At 54.5% G+C, this 26,196-nt stretch overlaps 14 protein-coding genes across 14 annotated transcripts; 8 read left to right on the forward strand and 6 right to left on the reverse strand.

The window, feature by feature from the left end:
• Positions 1-779: 779 nt before the first annotated feature.
• Positions 780-1,338, forward strand: AYL99_04417 (hypothetical protein; the record flags this gene model as incomplete). The annotated part of the gene is made up of 2 exons (XM_018835931.1): positions 780-1,254; positions 1,316-1,338. 2 exons carry the CDS (start codon positions 780-782, stop codon positions 1,336-1,338), a joined length of 498 nt encoding a protein of 165 aa, XP_018695581.1.
• Positions 1,339-1,699: 361 nt separating this feature from the next.
• AYL99_04418 (hypothetical protein) lies at positions 1,700-3,163 on the reverse strand (the record flags this gene model as incomplete). The annotated part of the gene is made up of 1 exon (XM_018835932.1): positions 1,700-3,163. One exon carries the CDS (start codon positions 3,161-3,163, stop codon positions 1,700-1,702), a length of 1,464 nt encoding a protein of 487 aa, XP_018695582.1.
• A 26-nt stretch (positions 3,164-3,189) lies between these two features.
• Positions 3,190-3,720, reverse strand: AYL99_04419 (hypothetical protein; the record flags this gene model as incomplete). The annotated part of the gene is made up of 1 exon (XM_018835933.1): positions 3,190-3,720. The coding sequence occupies one exon, from the start codon at positions 3,718-3,720 to the stop codon at positions 3,190-3,192; it is 531 nt and encodes a 176-aa protein (XP_018695583.1).
• Positions 3,721-4,654: 934 nt separating this feature from the next.
• Positions 4,655-5,887, forward strand: AYL99_04420 (hypothetical protein; the record flags this gene model as incomplete). Its single annotated transcript, XM_018835934.1, has 1 exon — positions 4,655-5,887. The coding sequence occupies one exon, from the start codon at positions 4,655-4,657 to the stop codon at positions 5,885-5,887; it is 1,233 nt and encodes a 410-aa protein (XP_018695584.1).
• A 2,192-nt stretch (positions 5,888-8,079) lies between these two features.
• Positions 8,080-9,153, forward strand: AYL99_04421 (hypothetical protein; the record flags this gene model as incomplete). Its single annotated transcript, XM_018835935.1, has 2 exons — positions 8,080-8,545; positions 8,642-9,153. The coding sequence occupies 2 exons, from the start codon at positions 8,080-8,082 to the stop codon at positions 9,151-9,153; spliced, it is 978 nt and encodes a 325-aa protein (XP_018695585.1).
• Positions 9,154-10,166: 1,013 nt separating this feature from the next.
• Positions 10,167-10,665, forward strand: AYL99_04422 (ER-derived vesicles protein ERV14; the record flags this gene model as incomplete). Its single annotated transcript, XM_018835936.1, has 3 exons — positions 10,167-10,267; positions 10,338-10,493; positions 10,557-10,665. 3 exons carry the CDS (start codon positions 10,167-10,169, stop codon positions 10,663-10,665), a joined length of 366 nt encoding a protein of 121 aa, XP_018695586.1.
• Positions 10,666-11,631: 966 nt separating this feature from the next.
• Positions 11,632-13,410, forward strand: AYL99_04423 (hypothetical protein; the record flags this gene model as incomplete). The annotated part of the gene is made up of 2 exons (XM_018835937.1): positions 11,632-11,751; positions 11,803-13,410. The coding sequence occupies 2 exons, from the start codon at positions 11,632-11,634 to the stop codon at positions 13,408-13,410; spliced, it is 1,728 nt and encodes a 575-aa protein (XP_018695587.1).
• Positions 13,411-13,995: 585 nt separating this feature from the next.
• On the reverse strand, positions 13,996-15,091 carry AYL99_04424 (hypothetical protein; the record flags this gene model as incomplete). Its single annotated transcript, XM_018835938.1, has 2 exons — positions 13,996-14,946; positions 15,023-15,091. The coding sequence occupies 2 exons, from the start codon at positions 15,089-15,091 to the stop codon at positions 13,996-13,998; spliced, it is 1,020 nt and encodes a 339-aa protein (XP_018695588.1).
• Positions 15,092-15,884: 793 nt separating this feature from the next.
• On the forward strand, positions 15,885-17,327 carry AYL99_04425 (hypothetical protein; the record flags this gene model as incomplete). The annotated part of the gene is made up of 1 exon (XM_018835939.1): positions 15,885-17,327. The coding sequence occupies one exon, from the start codon at positions 15,885-15,887 to the stop codon at positions 17,325-17,327; it is 1,443 nt and encodes a 480-aa protein (XP_018695589.1).
• A 456-nt stretch (positions 17,328-17,783) lies between these two features.
• On the forward strand, positions 17,784-18,655 carry AYL99_04426 (hypothetical protein; the record flags this gene model as incomplete). Its single annotated transcript, XM_018835940.1, has 3 exons — positions 17,784-18,017; positions 18,142-18,362; positions 18,508-18,655. 3 exons carry the CDS (start codon positions 17,784-17,786, stop codon positions 18,653-18,655), a joined length of 603 nt encoding a protein of 200 aa, XP_018695590.1.
• Positions 18,656-18,997: 342 nt separating this feature from the next.
• On the reverse strand, positions 18,998-20,726 carry AYL99_04427 (hypothetical protein; the record flags this gene model as incomplete). The annotated part of the gene is made up of 4 exons (XM_018835941.1): positions 18,998-19,868; positions 19,932-20,154; positions 20,219-20,477; positions 20,595-20,726. 4 exons carry the CDS (start codon positions 20,724-20,726, stop codon positions 18,998-19,000), a joined length of 1,485 nt encoding a protein of 494 aa, XP_018695591.1.
• Positions 20,727-21,178: 452 nt separating this feature from the next.
• On the reverse strand, positions 21,179-22,873 carry AYL99_04428 (protoheme IX farnesyltransferase; the record flags this gene model as incomplete). The annotated part of the gene is made up of 1 exon (XM_018835942.1): positions 21,179-22,873. The coding sequence occupies one exon, from the start codon at positions 22,871-22,873 to the stop codon at positions 21,179-21,181; it is 1,695 nt and encodes a 564-aa protein (XP_018695592.1).
• A 238-nt stretch (positions 22,874-23,111) lies between these two features.
• AYL99_04429 (hypothetical protein) lies at positions 23,112-23,912 on the forward strand (the record flags this gene model as incomplete). Its single annotated transcript, XM_018835943.1, has 2 exons — positions 23,112-23,236; positions 23,294-23,912. 2 exons carry the CDS (start codon positions 23,112-23,114, stop codon positions 23,910-23,912), a joined length of 744 nt encoding a protein of 247 aa, XP_018695593.1.
• Positions 23,913-23,985: 73 nt separating this feature from the next.
• On the reverse strand, positions 23,986-25,086 carry AYL99_04430 (hypothetical protein; the record flags this gene model as incomplete). The annotated part of the gene is made up of 1 exon (XM_018835944.1): positions 23,986-25,086. The coding sequence occupies one exon, from the start codon at positions 25,084-25,086 to the stop codon at positions 23,986-23,988; it is 1,101 nt and encodes a 366-aa protein (XP_018695594.1).
• Positions 25,087-26,196: the final 1,110 nt, after the last annotated feature.

Consider the following 26,196-nt stretch of genomic DNA (forward strand, 5'->3'; position numbering starts at 1 on the left):
CGCCTCATTCACCCTCGATCCACCACACAATCTCTTGACTTGGTTCTTCATCCCGAAGTCCAAGTAAGGCATTAGGCCATCTCACAGCAGCTGCTCGTTCACTCACTGATATCCCCACAGCCAAAATGGCGTCCGAGATGCTCGCTTCCATAGGCAATTCCTTTCATTCTTCCATGCAAAAGCAAACCGCCCCGAAGCCAGTTGTTCTGGTAGACACAGACCCTGATTATTGCTGTCGATACTGTACGCGTGCCAAATGAAGGCTAGCGCCCCGTGCACCCGCCCCCAGTGCCCCCCACCAGGCGCCCCCCGTAATAATTAATCCCAAGTTGCATCTCCAGCCACTCGAATTGTCCGCTGGGCGGTCTACTGTATGTACCTCGTACATACCAGACTACGCAGTCCAATCCTCCTCTTTACTCCTCGAGAGTCACCACCACCACAGCTGAAGTTTCCCCCCAAAGGAAAACAAATCCCCCTACCGATCTCACGCACCCCTCCATCGTTATCGTCACGATCCTCCCCGCTCTCAGCAAACCTCCACAGCAGCGAGAAAAGACAGATTTTGCAGCAGACGCCGCGACGACCCAGCTGAACCCACGATTCGAGAAATACCACATAGACCCATACGCTGAGATCTCCGGCGGGACAAACGAACTAACGAACGAACGAACGAACGACAACCAAGCCCACAACCTCACCCCCCCGCCTCATCGGCTCCCCTCGCATTGGCCTTTTGAAGATTACAGCCCTAACTCGCCCGCGCAGCTGAGGAGGAGATGGGGTTCTGGAACCAAGGAGTCCGGTCGCGCTCGCCCTCCCCGTCCCGGCGCTCATACTACGCGTCGCGGCCGTCGTACTCGCGCAGCGCGTCGTCGTTCTTCTCGGGCTTCGGCGGCGGCGGCGGCTCGTCGTCGCGGGGCCACTCGTCGCGCGCGCGCCCGCGGTCTGGCTTCGTCAACCGCATCCGCCGCTTCCTGCGCGAGATCTACCACTGGATGCGCCGCCACCCGGTCCGCACCTTCATGCTGGTCATCCTGCCGCTGATCACGGGCGGCGCGCTCGGCAAGCTGCTCGGCGCCGTGGGCATTCGGCTCCCCGCCGGCCTGCAGCGCATGGTGGGCGGCCGCGGGGGAGAGATGAGTCGCACGACCGAGAGATTCTATGCCCGCGGCGGCGCGAGGGACTTTGCCGGCGGCAGTGCCTTGCCCGGCATGGGCGGGGGGATTGGGTCCAGTATCGGTGCCTTGGCAGGTAAGACGCTTCGTCTTCTTCTTTGACCCAGCGAAGCAGAATGATACTCACCAGAGACCAGGAATAGCGAAGATGTTCATCTGATAGGCGCCACTCCCCTGGTCCCTTCGAGACTTTCCCTCTCCGTGTGATTTTGAGTGAGCGAGCAATGTTGCAACGTTAAATGGGCTGGCAGATCTTTCACGAGCGAGCCATCCGAAAGCACGTTAAATAAATGGTCTTGAATTAAAAATTGGATACGAAAAATGCACGGAAGGACAATGTATGACAGTCAATATCTTCATCATTAAAGGCACGAAGCCCATGACATGAACCTGAGACACCAATTCTTCCTTGTAACTGGGGTCATCCGGTAACAGCACCTGTGTGCTCGACGGTAGTAAAAACCTATTAACACATGCAAGCTCTGCAAACCCCGCGGTCTCCGATGCCTATGCCCGTGGTCCTATCTGCCCTTTTTACTTTTCCCAGCCATGTTTTTCCCATTACCCCGAACCCTTTGCGATGATGATGATGTTGTTGTTGTTGTCCCCACGACGGCACTTCGTGTCTGAATAGCATATTCACCACCCGGTCTTTCCTTGACGTCAACCACTTCCTCTTCAGGGGTGTAGTCGCTACCGTCGTCGTCGTCGTCGTCGACGTCGTGTTTGTCCGTGTCAGACGGGGCCAGGTAGTCGTAGACCTCCGGCCGCTCGTCGGGAAGAAACAGTTCGTCTTGTAGACGGCGATACTGCCCAGCTTGGTTGTGTGGCACACCGGGTGGGCCAGACACGACTCGACGCTGCGGTGAGGCAAAGCGTGGATCGGCAGGGTCAAACCGTGGCGCCCTCCCCACGCTCGTCTGGTAGGGCAGCTGATCCAGGGGAACGTTGACCAGACTGGAAGTTGAGCGAGCGCGGGGTTCCCAGTCGGGCTCGGACGGGTCAGGCCGTGCGGCGCGAGGAGAGTTGGAACCGTGCCTGTTGTAGAGAACGTCTGGATTGGATGAATAGCGATGTGAATAATAAGGGTGTTGCTGATAAGGAGGCACTGGCGGCACCGGCGGCATTTGTTGTTGTCGCAGAGACTGATTGGAGTTCGTGCGAGAACCTTGCCGCAGCAACTCGTGCTGACGGGGGCCCGTCACATAATATCCCTGCGGGTACGGCATCCTGCGGTCATAGTCCAGATCTGCCGGGGGTAGTGGATAGGTAGCCACGGCGGTGTCTGGATTCTCGCGTGGAGAGCTGTTGGACGCAGAGCTCCTCCCACGATTGCGGTTGTCTGCCGCCTTGCCTTTTGTGGGAGAGCCGCCGGACGACTTGCCGTTGGTCTTGCCCGACGCTTTGCGGACCTCGACCGGCTTGCGCTTGACCAGCGGGCCTTCCTTTTTGCTTTTGGGAGCGATCTGTTGTGGTGCTGCTGCAGGGGCCTGGGGAGGAGTCTGGCTCCGGTCGAGCTCTAAGCGTTTTAAAGCATCAATCTCAGCTCGACTCAACTTGACGTTGGGCTTACCCAGAGCCCGGGCGCGCGCGATCCTCTCCAGGGCCCTCTGCACGAGCATGTCTTCTTTCTCCCTGTAAGCCATCTGCATGTCTGATCTTCGAATGAGCCTCGATGAAGGATCATCCTCGTCCTCGTCATCGGATGGAGTCAAATCATTGCCGAATGAATCACCCGAACGCCGCCGGCGGACAACGCCCCCGCCTAAATCTATGCCAGTAAAGTGAAGCTCATCTGAACGAAATCTTGATCGACCATAACCCTGATCGGGCTCGACACCGTACGGCGAGTAATCGTCGTCGGTGTCAAGTTCCTCCACACGAACATCGTAGTTCCACGAGCGTTGTTGTTGCTGCTGAAATTCCCAGTATCTGTCGTTGTTCCGCCCCGCTCGTCCCCTTGGTGGTCTTCCCCCAGGGGGCATATCGTATGGAGTTCGCGGCCGACCACCTAGACCGCCTCCTCGGAAAAAGCATTCTCGATTGGTCTATCCATGAGTGAGGCGTGACCCAGGATGGTCACGCCGGTAGCTCCAATCAGCCATAAGAAAGTTGCAATAGGAGAAGAAATGAAGGCAACGGGGACCGCGATACACGCCAGGCCGGTGTAGAGCTGGGAGCTGGTCGCCTTGAAGGTGCCGAGCTCGAGATCAGCTCCGCCCAACTTGCCAATCGCCCACATGCCGCCGACGACCAGGATGATGTCAAACAGGAGCCACAGGTTGGTCAGCAGGCTGTAAATGCTGAGCATGACGAAGACCACGGCATAGTTGCTGGAGAAGTAGCTCAGGTTGTAGTTGACTCTGGCTTGCACCTCTCCAAAGTTGTTTGGTTTTGACAATCTCTTCAAGTCAAGAAACTCGGAAATGGGCCGGATGTTGGCAAAGCGCGACGCAATCGACTGGGACCGGACGCTATTAAAGCGATCGCTGAGGTTGAGGCGGGAAGTCAGGGCATCGATCGGGATGCTGATTCTGGCCATCTTGAGCTGCGAGAGTGGACGTGTCGTTGGAGAATAATAGAGAAGTGATTACCTGGCAGAAGGTGTCAGTAAGAGGCCATGAACCGCTGGTCACACAGCATCCAGCGATGCTGACGTCCGGCTGTTGTGGCACTTACAAGATTATCCGAAGTGTTGGTCTTTGGGACGTGTTTTGGGGTGGGTGAAATGCAAATGAGCGTGATGAAGGAGAGACGCGTGAAGGATAGCAGGGAGGAAGAAAGGGATACAGTGTCCAGGCACAGAGAGACTTTTTCTTTGTTGCCTGTGGCCCCTTTGCGGAGATTTGGGATGGAATACGACGGGTGGATGAGTGGTTGGCGCAGTTCGTAACTAGAGATTTTCGAGGGGGAAGGGCGGGGAGATGGGCAGGGGGAAGAGGGGGGGCAAAAAGGGCAAGCTGAAAGGGGAGGGGGGGAGAAGGGGGGGGTGTAGGCAGGCTCCCTAGGGGCGTAGTCAGCACCAACTCATCCCAAAGCCACACCCAATTTTGGTGACTTGACAGGGGCAACACCCAACACCAGGGCCTGCGTACCTAACAGAACCAACTCATCTGCTTCCACCCCCGCTGTCCTCCTCGTGCAAATCCTCGACCTGCCTCCTGCAGGCTCAAGGTCTCGTCGCTGCCATCGCAACTCACTCTGGCAGGCGAGGCGGTAAGGAGCGAGAAAAAGGAAAAGCAAGAAAAGAGGAGGCCACGTTCCGATATATACACTTTTGCAAACTCCAAGCTACTGCACGTTCGCTGCGGCATCCTCCTCGGAACCTGCGTCAATTGGGCCCACGTATTTGGGCACCATTTTCCCGTCACCATCGAAACTCCTTGCCTCACTTCCATCATCGGCTTATAAGATTCTCTCGGAGTGCGTGTGCCACCAGTGACTGTTGTCGTTCGTGGGGGGAAGTGTGGGTGAAGATGATGCGACGAATCTTTTTCCTCCTGTTCTTGGTTGCCTTGTGTGTCGCGTGGTCGGCGGAAGACTATGAGTTATTCAAGTTGCACGACGAGTTGGAAACGGCTGAAGGGCCTGGAGTCACCTTTTACGATGTCCTCGGTGTCTCACCTCATGCTACCGTCGACCAGATCAGCGCCGCCCTCAAGAAGAAATCCCGAACGCTCCATCCTGACAAAGTCAAGCATTCCTTTGTGGCCTCGCGGTCGACAGGGAGCCCGAAGAAGTCGGGCGGCAAGAAAAAGCCTGGTGTACACGTTTCGAAGGGACCATCCCAGCGGGAAATCTCTCGCGTCGTAAAAGATGCGCAGGAACGCTACAGCCGGCTCACCGTGATTGGAACCATTCTGAGAGGACCGTTGAGGGAGAGATATGATTTCTTCGAAGGGCACGGCTGGCCGTCCTGGCGTGGGACAGGGTACTACTATCAAAGATATCGCCCTGGGCTGGGAACCGTTCTACTGGGACTGTTTTTGATTGGTGGTGGAGCCGTCCACTACTTCGTCCTGACCATGAACTATCGTAGACACCGAGACTTTATGGAGAGGTACATCAGAGATGCAAAGAAACAGGCGTGGGGTGACGAGTCTGGCATCAGGGGCATTCCTGGGTTCAGTGATCCGGTGGACGTCGCTCCCACGATCGACGAACCTGACCCAATGTCCAATTTGAACCGACGGCAGCGACGAGAAATGGAGCGACAAAATAAAAAGGAAAAGACGACCAAACCTGCTCCTGCACCTGCCCCCAAGGTGGCACCTTCCTCAACGCCAGACCGCCGACGCGTCACCGCAGAAAATGGCAAGACCTTGGTGGTGGACTCGGAGGGCAACGTGTACTTGGAAGAGGATGACGAGGACGGAAACACTCAAGAATACCTTCTGGATCTGGATGAGATCATCAAGCCCACGGTGTGGGATACGGCTGTTCTGCGCCTCCCCCTCTGGCTCTGCCGCAAAGCTGTCAGTCCTTTTATGAAGAAGGCGCAGGCGATCCCCTCAGACGAGGGAACTGCGCCACAAAGCGAAGCACCATTCGAGCCGACAGAGAAAGCCATGGACGCCGAGAAGATCACGGTGAAGGATTTGAGCTCCAGCCAACTATCGGATTCTGGGTTTGAAATCGTCGAGACAACTGGTCTCGAGAATTCCAATGGGACCAATGTCAAAAAACGGGGCAAGAAGGGCAGGAAGTGACACGCTGTCTCTGAGGTGCACGCAGACATAAATAACGAGGCAGCAGATGTGTGCAGAGCTGTTCTAGATAGAAACGAAACGTGTCAACATGTCAATATGGGACATCATGTGCCGGAACCAGCTGCCGTTTGACGTTGTGTCCGACAATACCCTGGCTCCTCACGACATTAATAATTACAACTCGCATGTTTAACCATCGCAATCGACCACAGGAGAGGGAAAGCAGGTCTTCCCGTCCGTTCAGACGTACTTAAGCCCTCTGCCGGCCAACTAGTACCAACGTGGGGGACCAGTTGGGAATCCTGGCTGTTGATTGTATTTTTGCATTCTCCGGTTCCGTCGCTTTGCTGCTTCTACGGTTGCCTAGAGCCCGAATATTCTTCGTCTGCTTACGACAAGTTTGGTAAGCATTTGCGAATGGCCAGGGTTGGGATGACGCAAGGAAATTTCTGCGGTGCTACGGAGGCACGAGGGCACGCAGCCTTGTCTGCGACTTCGTATATCGATTAATGATTTTTTTTGTGGCTTGGCTGTCAGTCTCGCTTAGTCTCGGGGCCGTTGATGATAATGACCTCCACACACGACCTCGCTGGGATATAAACATGAGACAGTGAACCGCACGGATGAATATTTTATGGTCCCACGAAGGGAGGGGTTTTGAATCACTGAGATATAATGTGGTGCTCACACCAACATCCAAATCTGGTTTTCGCATTGGATTTTGCCGCCTGCCAGGGGGATGTGCTACCCGACGACAAGCGTTGTGGCTTTCGGCCGGTGGCGACTTTGACAAGTCCAACCCCACAAAAAGTCTCATTGGTTAGGATATTTGACTCGCGACAGGGCCGGCTCAGCTTTTACCAAGACGTCAGAGGATAGGTCGGAGGATGGCCAGACGGGCATTCCGCACCGATAACGGACGAGGACGCGGAATGGGAAATGTGCCTTAAGAAATTCATATCCGAACCTCGGTGTATGCCAATATCCGAGCTATCAGGAGACAGACAGCCACTCTTCGAGGACCGGGGAAGTTGCGTCCAGGGTCGAAGCACGATACGCTGCAACCTCGTGCTCTGTACTAAAACCCGACTCGTAGATCTTGAGGGAAAACCGCTCGAGGGCGGTTCAAATAAGGGTTCGTCGGAAGTCGGATCAACACACCAGGTGGCAAAAAGGACCCTTGGATGTACCTTTCGTGGCTTTGTACTTGCACGCGGTGAGACGAACAACCCAACCCCGGACCGGGCAGGTTTCCGGAGCGCCAAGGCCGCCGCTGCGCCCGGAAGCATTTGATACTTGGTTCCTTTCCAATCACCTTGACAAGGCTCGTCTCCTTGATATCAGCCACATTTAGTTGGCAAGTCCCACCCACCTTCGATATCACCATCGCCCTGTCCGCGTGATCCGGATCCGCCTGCCCTGGCTCTTCAAGTCATGCTTTTCCCTTTCGCCTCCCGAGTGGCCCGTGCTTCAGCGAGAGGTGGAGGTCGAGTGAGTGAGTGAGCTGATGGACGGCCGACGCCAGCACATAACTCGGTGGAGGTGCGACCGTTTATACTCGACCTTCTCATGTACTATTGTGTCGAATCATCTAGAGACTACATTCGGTGGATTTTTAGTTCTGTGATATGCAGACCGAAAAGGCAACCCAGTGATGAGGGAAGTAAGTTCTGGCCAACCTCACCCTGGGGCCCATCTATACCAAAGTTCTGGATCCCACACCCTCCCTCTGGATCCTTGCCGAATCATCTCGCAAATGATTAAATTAGCGTCAATGGGGCCTGGTGACTTTTTTTTCTCTCTTTCTTTCCTCGTTCCAGAGTCTTTATAATAATGGCAACGGGGAGAACACTTACAATCCGCGAGGCCCCCCTTCCTTCTTTTTCGATTTATCTTGAATTGTACACCGTTGCCCTTTCGCCTTTGCTGGAGCACCTACGGTATCTTCGCGCAACTTCACGTTCCTTACGAACGACAGACACCCGTTCAGAAAAATTTGGTAACTGGAGTCGTGAGATATCCTGTGACTGACCTAGACGTACCATCTACCCGTCCAAGTCTTGTTCCTAGCATTGCGAGGTAGGATATCATGACCCCATCACTGGCCATTCTTTTTCTTTTCTTCTTTTAAGTTGTTGTTCTTCTTTCTCCGACAAAACCATCTCTTTTCTGCTCTTTCTACTCTTTCCTACATGTCATCCAGTGGTGACCCTCCGCCGGAAGACCATTCTCGCGGCGGCGAGAGCAGAGAATCCAGCTCGCGCCGATCCTCCAATATCATCGAATTTGTCGATAGCCAGAATCCCAATGTCAGAAGTGCCATTCAGCGGCACACCGCATATCACTCTGCGGCACAGCGTCGAGAAGCGCGCTCGCGACTTCTCCGGCGATCCAGCCAGACTCGCTACTTTGAATGGACCAGACGTCCCAGAGGAGATGCAGACGTCGCAACCTCCTCAGCGAGCAGTGCCAGTTCGGTGTCAATTTCGCCGGCACCGTCAATTCCCGGAAGACCGGAACATCCCAGTCGGACCACCAGTGACGAACAAGAAACCGTGTCGTCGTCAGGTGGTGAAGCGGCCGCAGATTCCGCTCTCGAACCACTACCATCCACCTCTCAGATAGCCGTCTCTGCTGACGACGCTGTTTTGGAATTTTGTGAGTGCCCCCTGAAAATCTCTGAACATGCCCCAGTGCCAACAAGGCTGGGTAGGGCATGTGCGGCCTGTCTGACACTAACTTCTTGTCCCACAGTCAAAGCCACATTTTGCGATCATTATCAATCAACCGACGTGTTGGAAACAGCATTCGCGTTTATGCTTGAGAACGAAGCTTCTCGACACCTGCTCATCGGTTACGCATACGCCATGCGGAGGTCTCGTGCAATTGCCGAGGACGGTTCTCAAGACCAGTTGGAAGCGGAGAGAAATGTCGGTCGAGGTACTAACATTCTGTGGAACCGGCTGCAGATGCCATCCCACGCCAGTTCTGACGCCAATGTCCAGGCTGTCCTTCTGCTCGTGGCGTACACAGCCGACTTCGGGGACGCCAGCGAGGTCCGTCTCCATGCAGACGCATTGAGGACGATGATCGAGCAGCGTGGCGGTGTCGACGTCTTCACCCATAACCCTGCCTTGCAGCATCAGATATGGGCGATAGAAGTATCTCGACGGTTCCACTTGACCTTGGATTGCGAGTCGACCTGCCCGGACCCACTGCGGTTTGCGGACGGTCTTCGACTGCGATCAGGAAGGGAGGAAAGTTAAAGGGAATCTAGCATGGGATTGATTGTCAGTCAAACCTGGCCAAAAACAGGTATAGACGGGATGTGGAACCGGTTGTGTGGATCATCCCGGTGAAGTTTCCAAAGGTTTCCAGAAAAATCTTGTTCTCGAACGATACCCCAGTGCGACGACTCATGATTTTACGATGGACATATTGTATACTTGGTATCAGCTGTGAATACCATATTCGATTGAATTTTGTCCCTGCAGCACCCTGCTTGTCGCCGCTTCCAGATTCGACAATGGCCCCAATGGACAGGTCTAGAATCGGGTGGCATGCAGATGCGTATGGGGCCTACTTGCCACACCGTACTGCTGGGCCTGAAGTCTTAGATAAGACATGCCTCCAGTTTGGTAGTTGCACCTGATACAGATGACAAATGTAAGAGGGATTATCAGCTTGTGGCAACCAACAAAGAAATCGCACCACGCCTCTTGTTTCACTATTGTTTCCAGATGACTGCGGAGAGTGAGGTTGATGGGAGTATGTTCCCCTACGGTGGAGTCCAGGTGGCGGACGGTGCAGGACACTACGGCAGCGCAAGCGAACCCTTGCCCCCCATCCCAACCCGCAGCTGCCAACAACCTGCAAATTCGTGAATTTTGCGCCCTTCCCCACGACTGACTGATCTCATTGACCATTTCGCACTTGCGTCCTGTCACTGGTACCTATTCTGTCCACCACCCGACGGCCACCTCACTCCACCACCAGCAGCTCAACAAGGCCAGCTTGTCCTTTCAAATCGCACTGTCCACGCCCACGTAACTTTTCAACTGCGCTTGGTCTGCGCCCTGTTCTCGGCTTCTTCCCTGCCTTGCCTAATCCCCGCCCTGTTTAGCCCTGTCAAGCTCGACGTCGGCTCTCTGTGCGCACCTCCCAACGTCTGCTCTTACAGATCGTTTCGCTTGCGACAACAATCAGCTGGGCTGTTTTACCTGTCCAGAGCTATCTATCCTACTGCTACTGCTGTAGTCAAGATACCCACCCTTCCAAAATGTCGGGCGAGGCGTGGTTATACCTGCTCGCCGTCCTAATAAATGCCGTCAATCTCTTCCTGCAAGTTTTCTTCACGATCATGTACAGCGATCTCGAGTGGTAAGCCATGCTCCCTCACTTCCATGCTTGTCCATGACATGCCCCGCTGACCTTGCGGATTACTGCTCAGTGACTATATCAACCCGATTGACCTCTGCAACCGTCTCAACACCTACATTGTTCCCGAAGCCGCCGTTCATGCCTTCTTGACGTTCCTCTTCCTGATTAACGGATACTGGTTGGCGCTACTGTTGAATCTGCCGCTTCTGGCTTTCAATGCGAAAAAGTGGGTGTCCATGCCGACCCCTTCCGCATGCACCGTTCGCAGGGACTGATAAGATTGTGGTAGGATCATCGAGAACCAGCATCTGCTTGACGCCACCGAGATCTTCCGAAAATTGAACGTTCATAAAAAGGCAGGTCCAGGCTCCGAGTTGGATGAGACGTTCCATTACTAATGTCGAGTCCGTGACAATAGGAGTCATTTATCAAACTCGGCTTCCACTTGGTCATGTTTTTCTTTTACCTTTACAGCATGATTGTGGCTCTGATCAGAGACGAGTCCAACTGACTACGCGGCGAATGGTCACATGCGATGAAGCACGGCAGTTACTCCTGATGGCGATCGTCTGCTGCTATGCAATCGGATTGCAACAGCCACAATGGGTGCTTTGAGGTATGGGGAAGAGTAGGGTCAAGTGGAAAGTGGCAACGCTCGACAACGAGCCGAGGGTCAGTGGCAATGTCCGTCCCACCAAGCTCCTCCGTCTGGATGGTCGACACTCGCCACGGACGAAGTGATGGGCCCACCAGTGGTTCAGTTAGTGCGCAAGAGGCGGTGCAAGCAGCGACGGTAGTCAGGGGGCCAAAGATTCTCACATGGTCAAGATTTGGAAGGGTGGAATTTCCCCAAACTAGGTGTTGGGTTATCTGTCTGCTACTCGACTTGTACAGCCGAGACATGAGATATGACGAAGAAGAACAGTTCCGATATGTTTCAGCCGGTAGGGGGATTTGTGGTAGAGCTATTTTGCAATGGCGTTGCAAGCTGGGTGCGACAATACACCTCGTACACCCGTCTTATTTTGCAGAAATGAGAGAAAGCCACTGTCTTTTCTTTCGTCCGAATGCTGAAAATCCTAAACCCCATGTCTCGAGCTGCCAAAGGACCAAATAGTCCAGTTAAGACTTTCAAGAAGCATTCAATCTACCTATCTCAACTTTATCAGGCTGCTATTCCACCACACATGTTACTGTGATGCCCTCGTGGTTCCTGTAAAGGCAGGTGTCCCGAGACATGTGCGTCTTGGCCGACGCCATCTTCCTGGTGCCGAAGTTTTTCCCAGATCTGTCTGCATCCGACCTGACAACGACGCCGCCTTTGCTTCACTCTTGTTCTAGGCGTCGAACGGCCTTCAGTCAGGATGTCCGCCCTTCTCGGATCAGCTTATGACTCGAGTGACGATGAGAAAGATCCTGTGGCACGCCCTCCCTCTCAGAAACAGCCCGCCGTGGTGAACGCTGCGCCAGACGTATCAACAGAGGTTTGGTCTTCTTCTGTCGGACGACGTGGTAGTCGATCTAACGTAACGCAGGATGTGTCGCAAATGCAGCTCATGTTGGCGAACCCTTCCAGCAACGCACTCACCTATAATGTCACCTACGATAACCTTGCCCGTCCGACCCAGGGGCCGTCAAATCCCTTCAAGTCGACGGCCGGAAACGTCCTGAAGCGCAAGAACGTGCTCACCGGCAATGCAGAGGAGACGTCCATGTCGGAAGCTGCCTTCAAGACGCAGCACAGGACGTATCAGAGTCTCGGCTACACCAAGGATCCCTCGGTCAACGGGGCTTATGTGGGCAACCAATCCGCTGTCGCAAAGTATGGCGGCAAAGACATTGTCCAATTGCGCTACTCCAAGGAAGAAAGCGCCGCGATCCGCGCTAAGAGGCAGAAGAAGGGAGACAGCAGGGTCGTCGACGGTGAAGGCGCGTACCTTGGTCCCTGGGCCAAATATCAAAGCGACGACGTGTCGTATGAGCAGGCTGAAGCCGCGGTGGACCAAGAACTGGCCTCGGACGAGGAGTGGGTGGAGGAGGGTATCGTGCCCACGCCCCTGCCTGCGCCACCGAAGGAGGCCACTGCATATGCGGACGATCTGAATGGTGCAGAGACGACCGAGTTCCACGGGGCTTCAGAATTCGACTATCAAGGACGGACTTACATGCACGTCCCGCAGGATCTGGACATCGACCTGCACAAAGAACCGGGCTCGATACAGAATTACGTGCCCAAGAAACTTATTCACGTCTACAAGTACCACACCAAACCGATCACCTCACTGCGGTTCATCCCCAGATCATCGCACCTGCTCTTATCCGGCTCCGCCGATGCAAAACTCGCACTGTGGGATGCCCATCACGACCGGACACTCCTCCGCACATTTTCAGGCCACAACAAGGCCATTACAGACACCGATTTCCACCCCACAGGACGATCGTTCTTGTCAGCATCGTATGACCGTCAAATGAAACTCTGGGATACCGAGACCGGAAAATGTATATCGCGGTTTACGACAGGTAAAACGCCACATACCCTTCGTTTCCACCCGGATGGCAACGAATTCATCGCCGGTATGTCCGACAAAAAGATTGTCCAATTCGATGTCCGGTCCGGTGAACTGACGCAAGAATACGATCACCATCTCGGCCCCATCAACACGCTCACGTTCGTCGACGAGGGGCGGAGGTTCATCTCCACTTCCGACGACAAATCCCTCCGTGCCTGGGAATATGGCATTCCAGTACCCATCAAGTTCATTGCAGATCCCTCCATGTACGCCCTCGTACGCGCCGCACCGCACCCGTCTGGGAAATTCGTCGCGTTCCAATCTGCGGACAACCAGATCGTGGTGTATGCCGCGGGCGACAAGTTCCGACAGAACCGGAAGAAGGGGTTTCGAGGCATGAACACGAGCGGGTACGCGATTGACGTGGCCATATCTCCGGACGGCGGAATCATCTCCAGCGGCGATTCCGGGGGGTTTGTGTGCTTCTGGGACTGGAAGACGGGAAAGATGTGGCACAAGATTCAAGCTGGAGGGGAAGGAATGGGCGCCGTGACGTGCGTGGCCTGGCATCAGCAGGAGAGCAGCAAAGTCGCGACAGGCGGACTGGACGGGATGATCAGATACTGGGATTGAAGAATCATGAAAGGCCCGAGCGAGCCATTTCGCTGGCCCGCACATGCATACCTCACCGGGTCAATCGGGACTTGAACAAGGCACCGCACAACTCGAACTCCGCATCCTCCACGGTGCGTCAAAGCTATTCCTGCAGAGGTTCCGCATTGCCCATTTACGTCGTCAGGACAGTTGGATTGTTCCTCGAAATGCCACTTCTTGGTCCTTGGGGGGGAAGGGGCGCACATCGCTGAAAGCTATCCATGCTCAGGGGTCTCCTCTCGATCAATGCCTGCTGCGGCGCGTCCTCCAACCACTGCCGGCTTCCGGTGCGTCTGCTGAGGGCATTGGCATGGCTTCCTGCGGGCACTGGGAACCCAACGAATGCTGTACGACTCAATTGTCGGTACTCGCTACAGACTGTAGAGGAAGAGCTACATTGCCGAATGCCGAAATCCCAGGAAGGGAAGAACAGGTGGATGCCACAGATATAGTCGCACAAATGACTGATCTGATATACCGATGGGTCTTATAACGACCTCGTGTGTTTTTCACGCTCCGTATATTCATACAACCCAGGAATACACCGACCAATCCTCTACACTCTCATCTCCTCAAAGCATCTAGTACACTCGATCCTCCCGTGGTGGCATACGGCGATTTATTCCCACTCGACCAGTAGTCATTCCACTCTCCGCCCGTCTCGTACAGGGCGTGTTGACTCTCCACCTTTTGCCAATCAATGCGATCCCACCATGCTCCCAGGTACCATTTTTTCCCCAGGAGGCCGTAGTCCCTCAGCCATTGATGTTCCCACACGTTGACACACAAGATGGGTTGCATGTCCAATGCCCCGGAGTAGAGATTTGCACGGGACGAGCTGAAGTCGCCAAACGAGCCCGCCGTCGAGTTCCCGGTAGAAATGTTTCGCTCTTCCAGGCTCGGCAACCCCAAGCCGCCTCGGCCAGAGAGTTGGTCGGAGAGCGTGCGGCCGTCAAAGGTCGCCATATCCTTGTCGTCTCTTCTGGGTGCCGCGTCAGGGTACGGTGAGCCCGCATTGTACGTGGCCAGGATACGCATGTCGCCCACGTTCTTCCCCTTCATGAGCCACACGAACCCGTTGCCGAACATGGCGTCCGCGGTCTCGAGCATCTCTTCGCGGAGATTCGTCACGCTGCCGAAGCTGGCCTCAATGCTCCTCGTGGTGTTGAGCCCCGGTTTGTGGATCGCCGGATCTTCACTTTCCGTAAGGTATTCCCAAAAGAACCGCGTGAACTCGACCATGGCGGCGAGGTTGTAGAGGTGTGCCCGGTCCGAGCGATGGGCGCATTTGACGTGCAGGTCGTAGGTCGAGGAGGACTCTTCTGCCGTCCCCAACACGAGCTCGTTGAGGCGGTCGCAGAGGTGCTGGGTGTACTTCACGTAGGTTTCTTGGTAGGTTTCTGCGCTCAGGAAGCCGGGGACGCCGTGGCGGGAGAAGAAGTCCTGTTTACTCTGGTTGGCCCAGACGGGCAGGGTGTGTTTTCTTCGGACCTGTCGTTTGAGGAAGGACGACGGCTGCGACAAGAGGAAAAGGTTAGTCAACTTCGGAGGCTCATTGGTGTTTGCTTGCTTCATCACAATCGGTACATACTGCGGCATTTGCCTGCTTGACAAAGGCTCGCAGGAGGGACTGCGGCCTTGCTGGAGGTCTTGTGATCATGACTGGGAGAGGATGGAGCTGCCCAAGAAAATGGAAATGGATTGATTGACCAGCCGATGTTCTGAAATTCTGAAAGACGGACAGAGACGCAGTCGCCCAGAAGGGATTAGTGCCATCTCTCAGCCCTCAGCCAATCACAGAGCTCTATCCTGTTGCTGAGCCTCACGCCTGAAACTTCTCTGCCACCTCCATGCTTCCTACACACACACACTCCCTCCCCCCACCACCGTGTTTGAGCTTCTTCTCAGACCTCTATAGCCTATCGTTTCAGCTTCTGTGAGTCTTTCCACAAACTGTCGCGCCCTCCCTCGCAGAATAAGGTTGCGTGTCATTTGGCGGCGCGGCAAGCCACTGGCTGTCGGCGGAGCATTTCACCATCTCACCACAATCGACTCTGCATATTCATAGCTACACGGCACATCATGGCTATCCAAGGCACCACAGTGCACGTCTGTGTTCTGGCACGGACGTGCAGCAAGACACGCGACCAAGTCTCGGTCGTCGGGTTCACCTCTTTTGTTCTATAATGAGTGCTTTCCTTTGTCAGTCCCCTCAATGGTGAGTACGTCCTTCTCTCTTTGTCAAACGTTGATCGCCATCGGCTTTGAGAGCCCTTTATCTTCCTCTTCTTCGTTTGTACGACCTATTCTTGGAAACCAACAGAGTGCCATTACTGTCCTGGTGACCTTTTTGTCTTTATACCCTGTGATGCTGGCATCTATCTACCTACCTGCTGCTTAATTTGACCATTTCTGCGCGTGGACTGTATTACCCTGCACACCTCTTTCCAGCCATGAAATACCATACACGCGTTTGTACACTACGCACCCTCCTGGTGGCGTCGAACATCCTCTGCACTTCCTCTGCCTTCCAAATCGTGCCCCCTCCAACTCTTTTCCGGAGAGACGGTTCCTCATGCTCGGCGGTCGATCCCAAGCTACCCAACGACTTCTCGTGCGCCTTAGGGAACAACTGTATTTCTCTCGACAACTCGTCGTCGGCCCTCTGCTGCCCAGAGTCGAGTTCATGCGACAACATCCAGACAATATCCTGCGATGTATCCTCACAAAATGCGACTGCGAATCCAACGGCAGGAATATTCACAACGAAATTGGGGGACAAGTTGCCACAGTGCGGAGACAGCTGCTGTCCGTTCGGATACTCCTGCATCCAACAACCTTCGGGACCCTCGATTTGCAGCATCATCCTGAGCACGAGCATCGTGGGAAAGACGGACCCGTCTCCCGGCACGACGCCTAGGTCTTCGTTGGCAAGCCCGTCAGCCACCAATTCGGCGACTTCAACTGCCTCAACGACCAAGTCGACTTCTACTTCAAGCCCGAGTAGTGCTGGTGTGTCGGCAGCCCAGGTCGAACCCCAGTGCAACAAATTTCCCACTGGGGTTTTCCTTGCCGGGTTCTTTCCTGGCATGTTTGTGGGCGCCTTCTTGATGCTGGCCTGGGTCATCTGCAGCGGACGACACCGCAAACCCAATTCTCGAAACTCTTCTGGCTCGTCGATCTACAAACCGACCATCTCAGACCCCATCCCGTTAGATGCCTCTGGCGGCCTCAGGACGGACTTTCTCCGCAAAACCACCGGTCGAGCAAAGTCGATGTTTTCCACGAAGAGCAACCGGAACAGCCAACAATCCGCTCCCAGTCATTGGAAAATGCCCACACCACCAGTACCCAACAATATCCCGGTCGTCCCTGCAGGTTTACCTGTCACGCCAGAGCGGAGGCTTGCACATGAACCCAGCATGGAAAGCATCAAAGTCTACACGCCACCGACTGGCCCCGTCCCACACCCCAATCCCGCGGCGATTGCTCCATTGCGAGGCATGGCGGCGCAACGGTTCCCGCTGACCAACAAAAACAACATGGGCAGCCCGTTCCAATCCCCTCCCAACAACACCAGCAACGGCCTTAACACGCCAAATCGCATGAGCAGTACTCTCAGGGATGAGCGGGGTGTCAGCGTCTTCTCCGGCGAGTCTGAGCTCTCGGCCGAGCAGGATGGCCCAACCCTGACGCCGGCACGATACAATGGCGGCTTCAACTCCACACAACGCATGCGGTCGGAGAGTCGAGATGAAATCAGCCGTCCAAACACCACTTTTACCGAGATGTTGCATGAAGCTGGATTCCCTGATCCCATGCTACCACCAGACCAACATACGCCGGCCGTGCCGAAGATCCCAGAGGGTTACGGAGGGAGGAATTATCGGGTATAACAGTCATTTGACGAGTCTCATTCGTTTGATTTTGTCAAAAGTGCCTGGACACGAGAAATTGATGGAGCCCGCCGCAAGCGTTTGGATGATGATTCTTTTTTTCATTCTTCGCTACGAATGACTGACAGCTCATGGACTGTGAAGTGACCATAGTGTCCCATGTAGTACATGACTATCGCTACTCTGACTGAACGGGTCTGTGTCAGAGGTAATAATATGAATTCACTCGCAATACAACACTGTTTCGTAGTATGTACTAGCAATCCCCCTAAATCACCTCAGCCTGGTGACTTAATATCACTACACGCAATCCCCACCTGCCTTGAGTTACTCCGCACGCGACTTGGAAGACGGGCGAAATATTTCGAACCTGCGCAACCACCATCACCACCACCACAAACCTCCGTCTTCTTGGTGGTCTTAACAACCCCCAAGTATCTCTCGTATTCACCAAAGATGGCCGAACGCGCACCCTCCCCGACCCCCTCCGAACGAGCCCGCAAGGACGCCGAAGACCGCCAGCGCGAGCAAGAAGAACAGGCGAAACTGCCGTACAAATGGACCCAGACGCTCGAGGAGGCCGAAGTCAGTGTGCCCATCCCGGGAAACCTGAAGGCGCGGGACTTGGTCGTCGACCTGAAGAAGACGCACATCAAGGTCGCGGTCAAGGGCCAGGAGCCCATCATTGATGTACGTAGCCGCAGCTGCACTCTGTCTGCCCCGTTTCGCTCTCGTGAGAATGAATGAGCAGATGGATGGATGGATGGATGGGTGCGAACGGAACTACTAACTAACACCTCTTCCAACCTCACAGGGCGACTTCCCCCACCCCATCCAGACGGACGACTCGACGTGGGTGCTGTCGACCAAGCCGGACGGGAGCAAGGAGATCCTCATCACGCTCGCCAAAGCCCGCGGGTCCTTCTGGTGGGCGCACATCGTCACGTCGGCGCCTAAGATCGACACCACCAAGATCGTGCCGGAGAACTCGAAGCTGAGCGAACTCGACGGCGAGACGAGGGGCATGGTCGAAAAGTAAGGGTTCCCCACCAGCCACTGACTACTATTTCTCCATACGTACACCTTTCTGCTCTCTCTCATCCGTCCTGTCCCGTCCCGTCGAGAGGAGGAGAAGGCAAAAACAAAACAAAACAAAGGGAGGTGCAAATTGCTAACACAGCCGGGCGGAAATCATTAGGATGATGTACGACCAGAACCAGAAAGCCATGGGCAAACCCACCAGCGACGACCAGAAGAAGGAGGACATCCTGAAAAAGTTCATGAAGGAGCATCCCGAGATGGACTTTTCGAATGTCAAGACCAGCTGAGAGATATGTCGGAAGGGATGGGAAGGGAGTGGGAATGTTACGTTGACCGTCAGGACGGGCTGTCCCGAGATCCTGTGTTCCCCCCCCCCCCTGTGTCCCTGTGTACAAATGAATTGAGTAGAACGAACGATATCACTGTGGAAAAGGCATGAATTAATTTCACGATTCACGAGGCGAGAAAGAAAAGATCCGATAGCATCGGAGGAAGGGAAAAGCACAGCGGTAGCGGTAGCATCAAGAATTGATTGACCGGCGTTAGGTCGTCAATGGCGTTCGTAGAAGAATACCTCTGACCAAAGGACTTTCAATTAACCAAACATATTTACCGTCCGATCTAGTTAGTTACAACTCATCTCGCTTCTTGCTTGATCCGCCAGCCTGTCTCAACCGCCACATCTGGATCCCATGTCGAGGCACATCGGCCTGCAACGTGCCCCCTGCCTGGACCGTCCCGGCCGGCGTGCCAATCAACAGGGGATCACTCTGATTCAACCCCGTCGCCCAAGCCGTCTCGCTGGCATTGTAGTATCCCGTCGCATTTCCCACCGCAAGCGTACCGTTCAGTACCTGGGCGGCCACCTCGTTGCGCATGACCGTCTGATTGCCCCAGACGTCGAACAGATCCCAACTCTGCTGGGCGTTTGTGTTTGTGCGGAGACCGCCGAAGACGTCGACAAGGCTGTAGGACATGGTGCGGGAGTTGTTGCCCGCGTTGAGAAAGGCGACCACCTGATCGCCATTCGCCAGGCTTCCCTGCCACACTTGAATCTCTCCAAATCCCCATGCATCCGTGTCGTCGACCTGTTGCCGGACCGTCCTGGAAACGGCACTGACACCGGGGTCCTGCGAGATGGCCAGCACCGCCGGGTTGACGAGGATCGCATAGTCTTCTGGGGAAAGCTGGTCGAGCTTGTTGCCCATGATCAACGGAGACTTGATGGCGGCCCACATGCTAAAGTGGACTTTGTATTCGTCGTAGGACATGCCGCCGTTTCCCACCTCGAGCATGTCGAGGTCGTTGTAGTACCCCGCCTGGTTTTTGCTGCGAATGGCACTGGCCTTGCCGAGAATGTTCATGACCGAACAGCCATAACCAGGGAGTTGGCAGTAGTACTCGTCGGGCCCACAGGGGCACGATGTAGTGGGCATGGAGAAGCTGTCCTGGATATCGCCCGAGATACGGGCACTATTGGCTATGGTAGACGCCCACTCCCTGTCGCAAAGGAACGGTTCGTGGTCAGTCTGACATCCATTCGACGCATGGCGAAAGACCTACCAGGGTTTGTCGTCTCCCCAGTTACACAGCGAATATACCAAATCTCGGCCCGTACTGTTCAACGCGTTCGACATGGCAGCATATCGATCCTGGCTCAGCTTTGGCGTGCCCGAAAGACCTTCGTTGTAGCAATTGTCGTATTTCAGATAATCTGCACCCATGCTTGCCCACCATGCTGCATCTTGAGTCTCATACCCTAGGCTTCCAGGGTATCCTCCGCACGCTGTCCAGTTGAAGGGGAGTTTGGTTAGCCTCGGGATTTTCGTGATAAAGCGCGGGCGACGAACTGTATTTGCCTGCACTACTGTACACGCCAAAGTACAGGCCATAATCGTGGAGCTGATTTGCGATGCTTTGGAGGCCGGAGGGGAACTTGGCCGCGTTTGCGCTCAAGGTCCCATTGGCAGTGCGATTGAGCTCCGTCATGGCATCGTCGAAGATGACAACGCGGTAGCCGAGATCACGAAAACCGAGGGAGACCAGGCGCTCGGCGTTGGTGAGGATTGTAGACTCGTTGTATGCAAGGCCATAGGCATTGTATGTGTCCTGTCATGATCCAGTCACCTTGTGCGTTCGCTTTAGAACGGCGGGTGACCTGGGAATAGGATGGGATGGGATGGGACGGCAAGGCTGTGTTGTGTTGGGTGTTCAAAGGAGTCTTACCCAGCCCATTTGAGGCGTCTGAGCAAGGCCGTTGTAGCTGAGGCTGGAGGCGACGGCACTGACGGTGTCCAGCAGCAATGCAAGGCAAAGCCAGCCACCGATGGCGTTGCACGATCCGAAATTCGCAGCCATCTTAACTCCCAAGTGGTAGTAGGTCAAGGAAAGAGCGGAAACGATATGATGGAAGCAGTCGGGAGGAGGAAAGGCAGGACCACAACGTGTCCATATAACGATTCATAGTATTCTGCATGCACACCCATGGATATGTTACATTCTCGTCGGCTGTTGAACTCGTAGAGTTCCATTGCATGCTGGATCAACAGAGACTTTCCCCGCATTGTCTGTCGAGGGGACTGGTGGACAGGCTAAAAGGGACGATCTTCAGACTCATGACGCCACGGCGCATCTCTGGCTGTTCCTTGCATATCCATTTCCAGCAAATATACGGTGGTTTGCTCGCCCGCTCGCCCCGTCTTGGTACCGGCCGTGTTGTGGACTCGGGACAATATATGCCGGTCAAGAGCTGTCCACACCCCTATCTCTCAGTCGTCGTCAATGATCAGACAGCGTCCACGTTCCGGGTCTCATGTCGGTCTCTTAAACCCCATCATGGCCAAATTGATATCCGGTGGCGGCGGCCTTTGTCGAGGTTTTGACGGGTCCATCCCAAGAGTGTCACCGTCAGTTTCGAGGTCACCCTCCTCGTAGATACTGGCGGGTTCATCCGAGCTGAAGAAGCCGTCCCATAGTCCCTTTTTGCACACAAGAGCTCCCACCAACACAAGTGGAAGCTGCCAGACACTTGCCCAGAACAGTCCTCTGGCGCTTCCTCCAGCGCCCTGCTGTTTCCAGAAGCGGAATGCCTCTCGACTCATCCAGACGTTGCATGCTGTGCTTATCACAAGAAAGCCCTTGTCCACGTATCCCGTAAAGTAGAGAAGCCCGCAGATAGGAAACATGGCCAAAGAGTACCGCAGAGCGACGCGTCCATTTCGAGCAGGGTTCGTCCAGGCCAACATTTTGTGGCCCGCGTTTCGATAGTCTTCTCGAATAGTGTGCGACAATGACATGAAATGAGGAAACTGCCAGGCAAACAATAGGGCTGCCAATGCCCAGCCGCCAACCGAGTCCTCTGAAAAGAGCAGATCTTTCCAGGAGTGGTGCTCCGACGTGGCAGCCTCGCCTGCAGCAGCACACCAGCCCATCAAAGGGGGGATTCCACCCACAATTGCGCCAACCCACGTGTTTGCCGCGGAGATCCGCTTCATTGGCGTGTAGACACCGGCATAAAGGAAGATATTGAGAGCCGACAGTCCCGCCACCGTCGGGTTGGTCCCCAGCCCGAGGAGAAGCAAGCCAGACGCACCACAGACCAAGGCAAATACCGCGGCAGCTCGCGGAGAGACCAGCTTCCTGACGAGAGGCCGATTTCGAGTTCGGGACATGAGAGCGTCGTATTTTGGCTCAAACAGCATATTAAGGGTGTTGGCACAGGCGCACGACAAGAAGGTGCCAGAAGTGAGAAATAGTAGCGTCAATGTTGATGTGGAAAGGGATGAAGTCGCCGAGGAGGACGTGGAGGACAGAATTTCTGGAAGCGGATATAGACTGTACGCCGAAGTGGTCGTGAGCAATATCAGGAACGATAGTCGTGGTTTGGTCAGTGAAAGGAATGTGGCCAGCTTTCGTCGGAAGACGGCTGATTTTGGCAGCGCGGTCGCAGCAGTCGTCAACTGGGACGAAGCATCCAACGGTAGAGATTCATCTGACGTGTCCTGGCTGCTCTTTCGTCTCTTGCGCCTCCTGTGCGGTAACACCTCTGCCTCCGGTTCACCACTCTCCACAGCTTTGCTGGCTTCTGGAGCATTTTGAGGATTCGGATTCTCTTGACTTAGAGGCTCTTCCTTGAAAGACAAAGCCTTTTCCAGTTCTCCTTGTGCTCGCGTCCGTGTACCTTCGCCAGTCACATCATGTTCCCTTCGTCCTGCCGGTTCCGCAACTGTGCGGACCGCAGCCAGCATCCCGCTCTTGATCCATCCCCTCTCAATCGAGGTGTTGGCTGAGAAATAATCGTCCACGAAGCTCTGTGAATGAGGGACCGCGCTTTTCGAGGGTCTTTCAATTGGAATGATGCCACTGTGGAGCTTCCTGTTCGCTTGCAGGACAGATCTCAAAGTGCTGTGTGGCCGGGACGACTGGCGCAAACACCGTGTGATACAGGTCGAGCAAACACGATAGCCAGATCCGGACAATCGGCCTGCTGCCGGAGCAGCAGCCATGACGGCGGTGATCTAGAATGGCGGAAACCGTAGGGGGTGCATTGAATTTGCACGAGTGGTGTGAAGAGTGCAGAGTGAAGAGTGAAGACGGGCTGGTGGCTTGAAATTCGGAGGAGCTTGGATTGCAGTGATTGGAGTGCGGAGTTTGGGATGGAATCTGTCCCTCCTCCATCAACTGCAACTGGCCACTCGTGTCAACAACATTACTACTACTACTACGACGTCCACACTCGACACAATGGCTGAACTCACGACTGACCAGGTCAGATCTCTGGATCAAACACGTCAAAGACTTCTGGCTCTCCACAAGTCATTGGTTGCGTTGGGATCAGAGCTTGTGACTCAAAACCCTCTTCCTTCCTGGTAAGGGACGCTTCCTTAACACGACGCAACAGCATTATAGCTGACTTCGTCGAACAGGCCAGCCCTTCAACTACATGCAAACCTTGTCTCTAACAACCTGCAAACCATTGTCTCTCAGCTCGCTGAGCACCGGGACACGTATCAATCCACCGTTGCCTTTCCTACACCCAAATTTCCAGGCACCCAACGAGCCTTCATTCTCGAGACCCTGCTTCGAACAAAATTAGAACCCAACGTGGAGGACTGGGTCGAGGAAGGCGAGAACATCAGTGCACAAAAGCACAAGGCCACTTTTCGGGGGTTGTCGGACAATGACCGTCACGCTCTTTGGCAGTGGGCTCCGGGGGCAGCAAATGGTGCGGCTCGCAAGCAGAAATGGGGTGCAGACTTCACCCTCGAGGAGAAGCAGAAGGGCATAGAGAACGTGGCCACGGGGCTACGCAGGCAACTACAAGAACCTCCCGATGAAGAGGGCGAAGAAGGGCCTGAAGAGGAAGACGAGTATGACATCACCGACGAGGAGGATGAAGACGAGGATGCGGACAAAATGGACGTTGAGAAACAACCTCCAAAGACTGAGGCCAGTCCAGCTTCTGCAGACACACGAGCCGCTTTGCCAACCGCTGGCCAGATGAACCTAGCAACTCTCCACAAATTCATGAGCACCGGACGGTGACCGACTTTCAGAAATGATATGACCGTGTCCTGAGTACTCAGTACTCCAGAATGTTCTTCCACCCGGGATGTCCCTACCCTTGCGCAGTTATGGCCCAGTCTTGCAGCCATAGGAAGTCAACCCACTCATTGTCGTCTATTCCGAGAATCATCTCTCTGTGTATTCTCCAGTCCACCGTCACGTCGACACTCGACAATGACGATCTCAGCGTGTGCTCAAAGTGGTTTCTGTCGGTCGCAGTGACCTGCGTGGCAACAGAGACACTGAACTCGATGACAACGGTCAGTTTTCGAAGGGATTTGAGGAAAACCAGGCCCTCGGTGACCCATGTCGCTGCATACGCAAATGCTGTCGAAGGATGATCTTGAGAAAAAGGAGCCACTGTCAGAATGTGCAGCAACCCTACCGTCGAGTCCGCCTGCGCCAACAGCAGATCTCGTGTGGTGATATGGACTGTCAATTCCTTCAAGCTGCTGTCGCCCGTCGAGTTGTTTGAGTCTATGCTGGGGGTCTGGCCACCTTTTTCTTTCTCATCCCAGCCAACCTCTAGATCAGCGCGGCTACCACTCTTTCCCAAGCCGCGGTCACTTCGTGTGTCCGTGACGCCGGCTATTGACCTGAGAATCGACCTCAAGGACCATGCTTCCGTCACACTCGCAAGCAGGTGCACTTCCAGCTGTTGGATTGCTCGCCGCTGAAATGGCATCAGCGCATCCAAGAAGCGCTTTGTTGCCGAGGTATTGGATCCCATGGTTGCTGGACACTTGACGCGATTGACTTGGAGAGGCATCAAGCGTGTTTCCCGGTAGATTTGGCGGCAGAGAAGAAGAGGCTGCACAAGATTATTGTTCACGGCATTTTCGCGCGGCCCGAGACCAGAGATCTTGTATTGGCCTCCCACCATGCCGAGAAGCCTTGATGGAGAGCACGCTTGTTGGTGAGGGAAGAATTCCGACGACGAGTCTGTGAACACATACTGGAAGACCCTTTGCCTTAGCTCGTACGGGAGGCTGAGGAGCGGTGACAAGGACAACGCTCTAGCCGCCATCCTAGCTGTGTGGTCGTCCTTCATCTGACGTTGCTGCTCACGATCTGCTTGCTCTTCCTCTCTGGGGGCCGGCAGTTGGCTTTGAACATCCGCGAACATCGGCGCTCCGTTTGGACTCCGAAACATTTTGCTGAGCTGGAGGCTTTTGGTCAATACCAGCCTGTATTGCCCTTCAAGGTCTTTGCGTTTGTTGTGAGAGATGAGAAGACAATTCGGGCACGTGTTGCACAAGAAGTTGAACGGGACGACTATCAGGCACCCAAGACGAAGACCTGGCCATCAACTCGCGACATGTTACCACAGAAGAGTGAGTGAGAGTGGCAAACTCGACACATCGCGTCTTATTAATTTCCTAGAACGCCCGCACAATCCGATCCTGATTCCAGACATTGCATCGGCTCCAGTGTGTGGGTGGGCCGAAGCATCGAGAGACTCGTGCAACATGTTCCATCACTTCGGCTGCAAACTGTATGGGGCAGGTATTCAGTGCTGCATTATCCACGCTACCGGGAAGTGTATAGCAGAACAGCGGGAGCATGTGGCCATGGATGGACACATGAAAAAGCCTCGGCAGTCCACAACAGCGTGGCTGAACCTGACAAAGACGGCAAAAAGGGGGGTGGTGGATGTGTGTACACACATACATGTATAGCTAACTAAGCCTTCTTTTTACTGGGCACAGGTGGAGAGGAGCGTGAGATTTGAACTGGGGACGAGGCTCTGGAGATGAGAGGAAGCATTGGGGTATTACCGCCAACTATATTACATATTTAACTTTCACTGTTATGGTATATCATGTCTAATAAATATTAGCATTTTGAACATTACACTCTGTTGTAGGACCCATGACCCGATTCGCCCGTCGGTGCTCCGCGCCACCAGCGCCTCACATCAGCTTATGTATGAGATGTATTATGTATCTACTGCTCTGTTACGGTTAGAAAGAGAGAGTGAGAGAGAGTGTGTGTGTGAGAGAGGGAGAGAGAAAGAGAGAGGGTGGAGAGCTAGAGAATCAAGCGGGCCCCGTGTCCTCACTCTTTCTGTCTCGCAGCTTGGGGCCAAATTCGCGAGATTCCGTCCTATATACCTCATTTTTACTCAATGATTATGTATGTAGGCTGGATGGAGCATGCCAGAGCGCTTTCCGGGTCATGTTCGACGATATTTAGCGAAAAAGGCGGTCTGGGAAAATCAGAAAGGGAGAGGGAATGGAGCATAGCGAGAGACGATGCGATA

This window comes from Fonsecaea erecta, assembly GCF_001651985.1.
Source record: "Fonsecaea erecta strain CBS 125763 chromosome Unknown Scaff3, whole genome shotgun sequence".
NCBI classification, from domain to species: Eukaryota; Fungi; Ascomycota; class Eurotiomycetes; order Chaetothyriales; family Herpotrichiellaceae; genus Fonsecaea; species Fonsecaea erecta.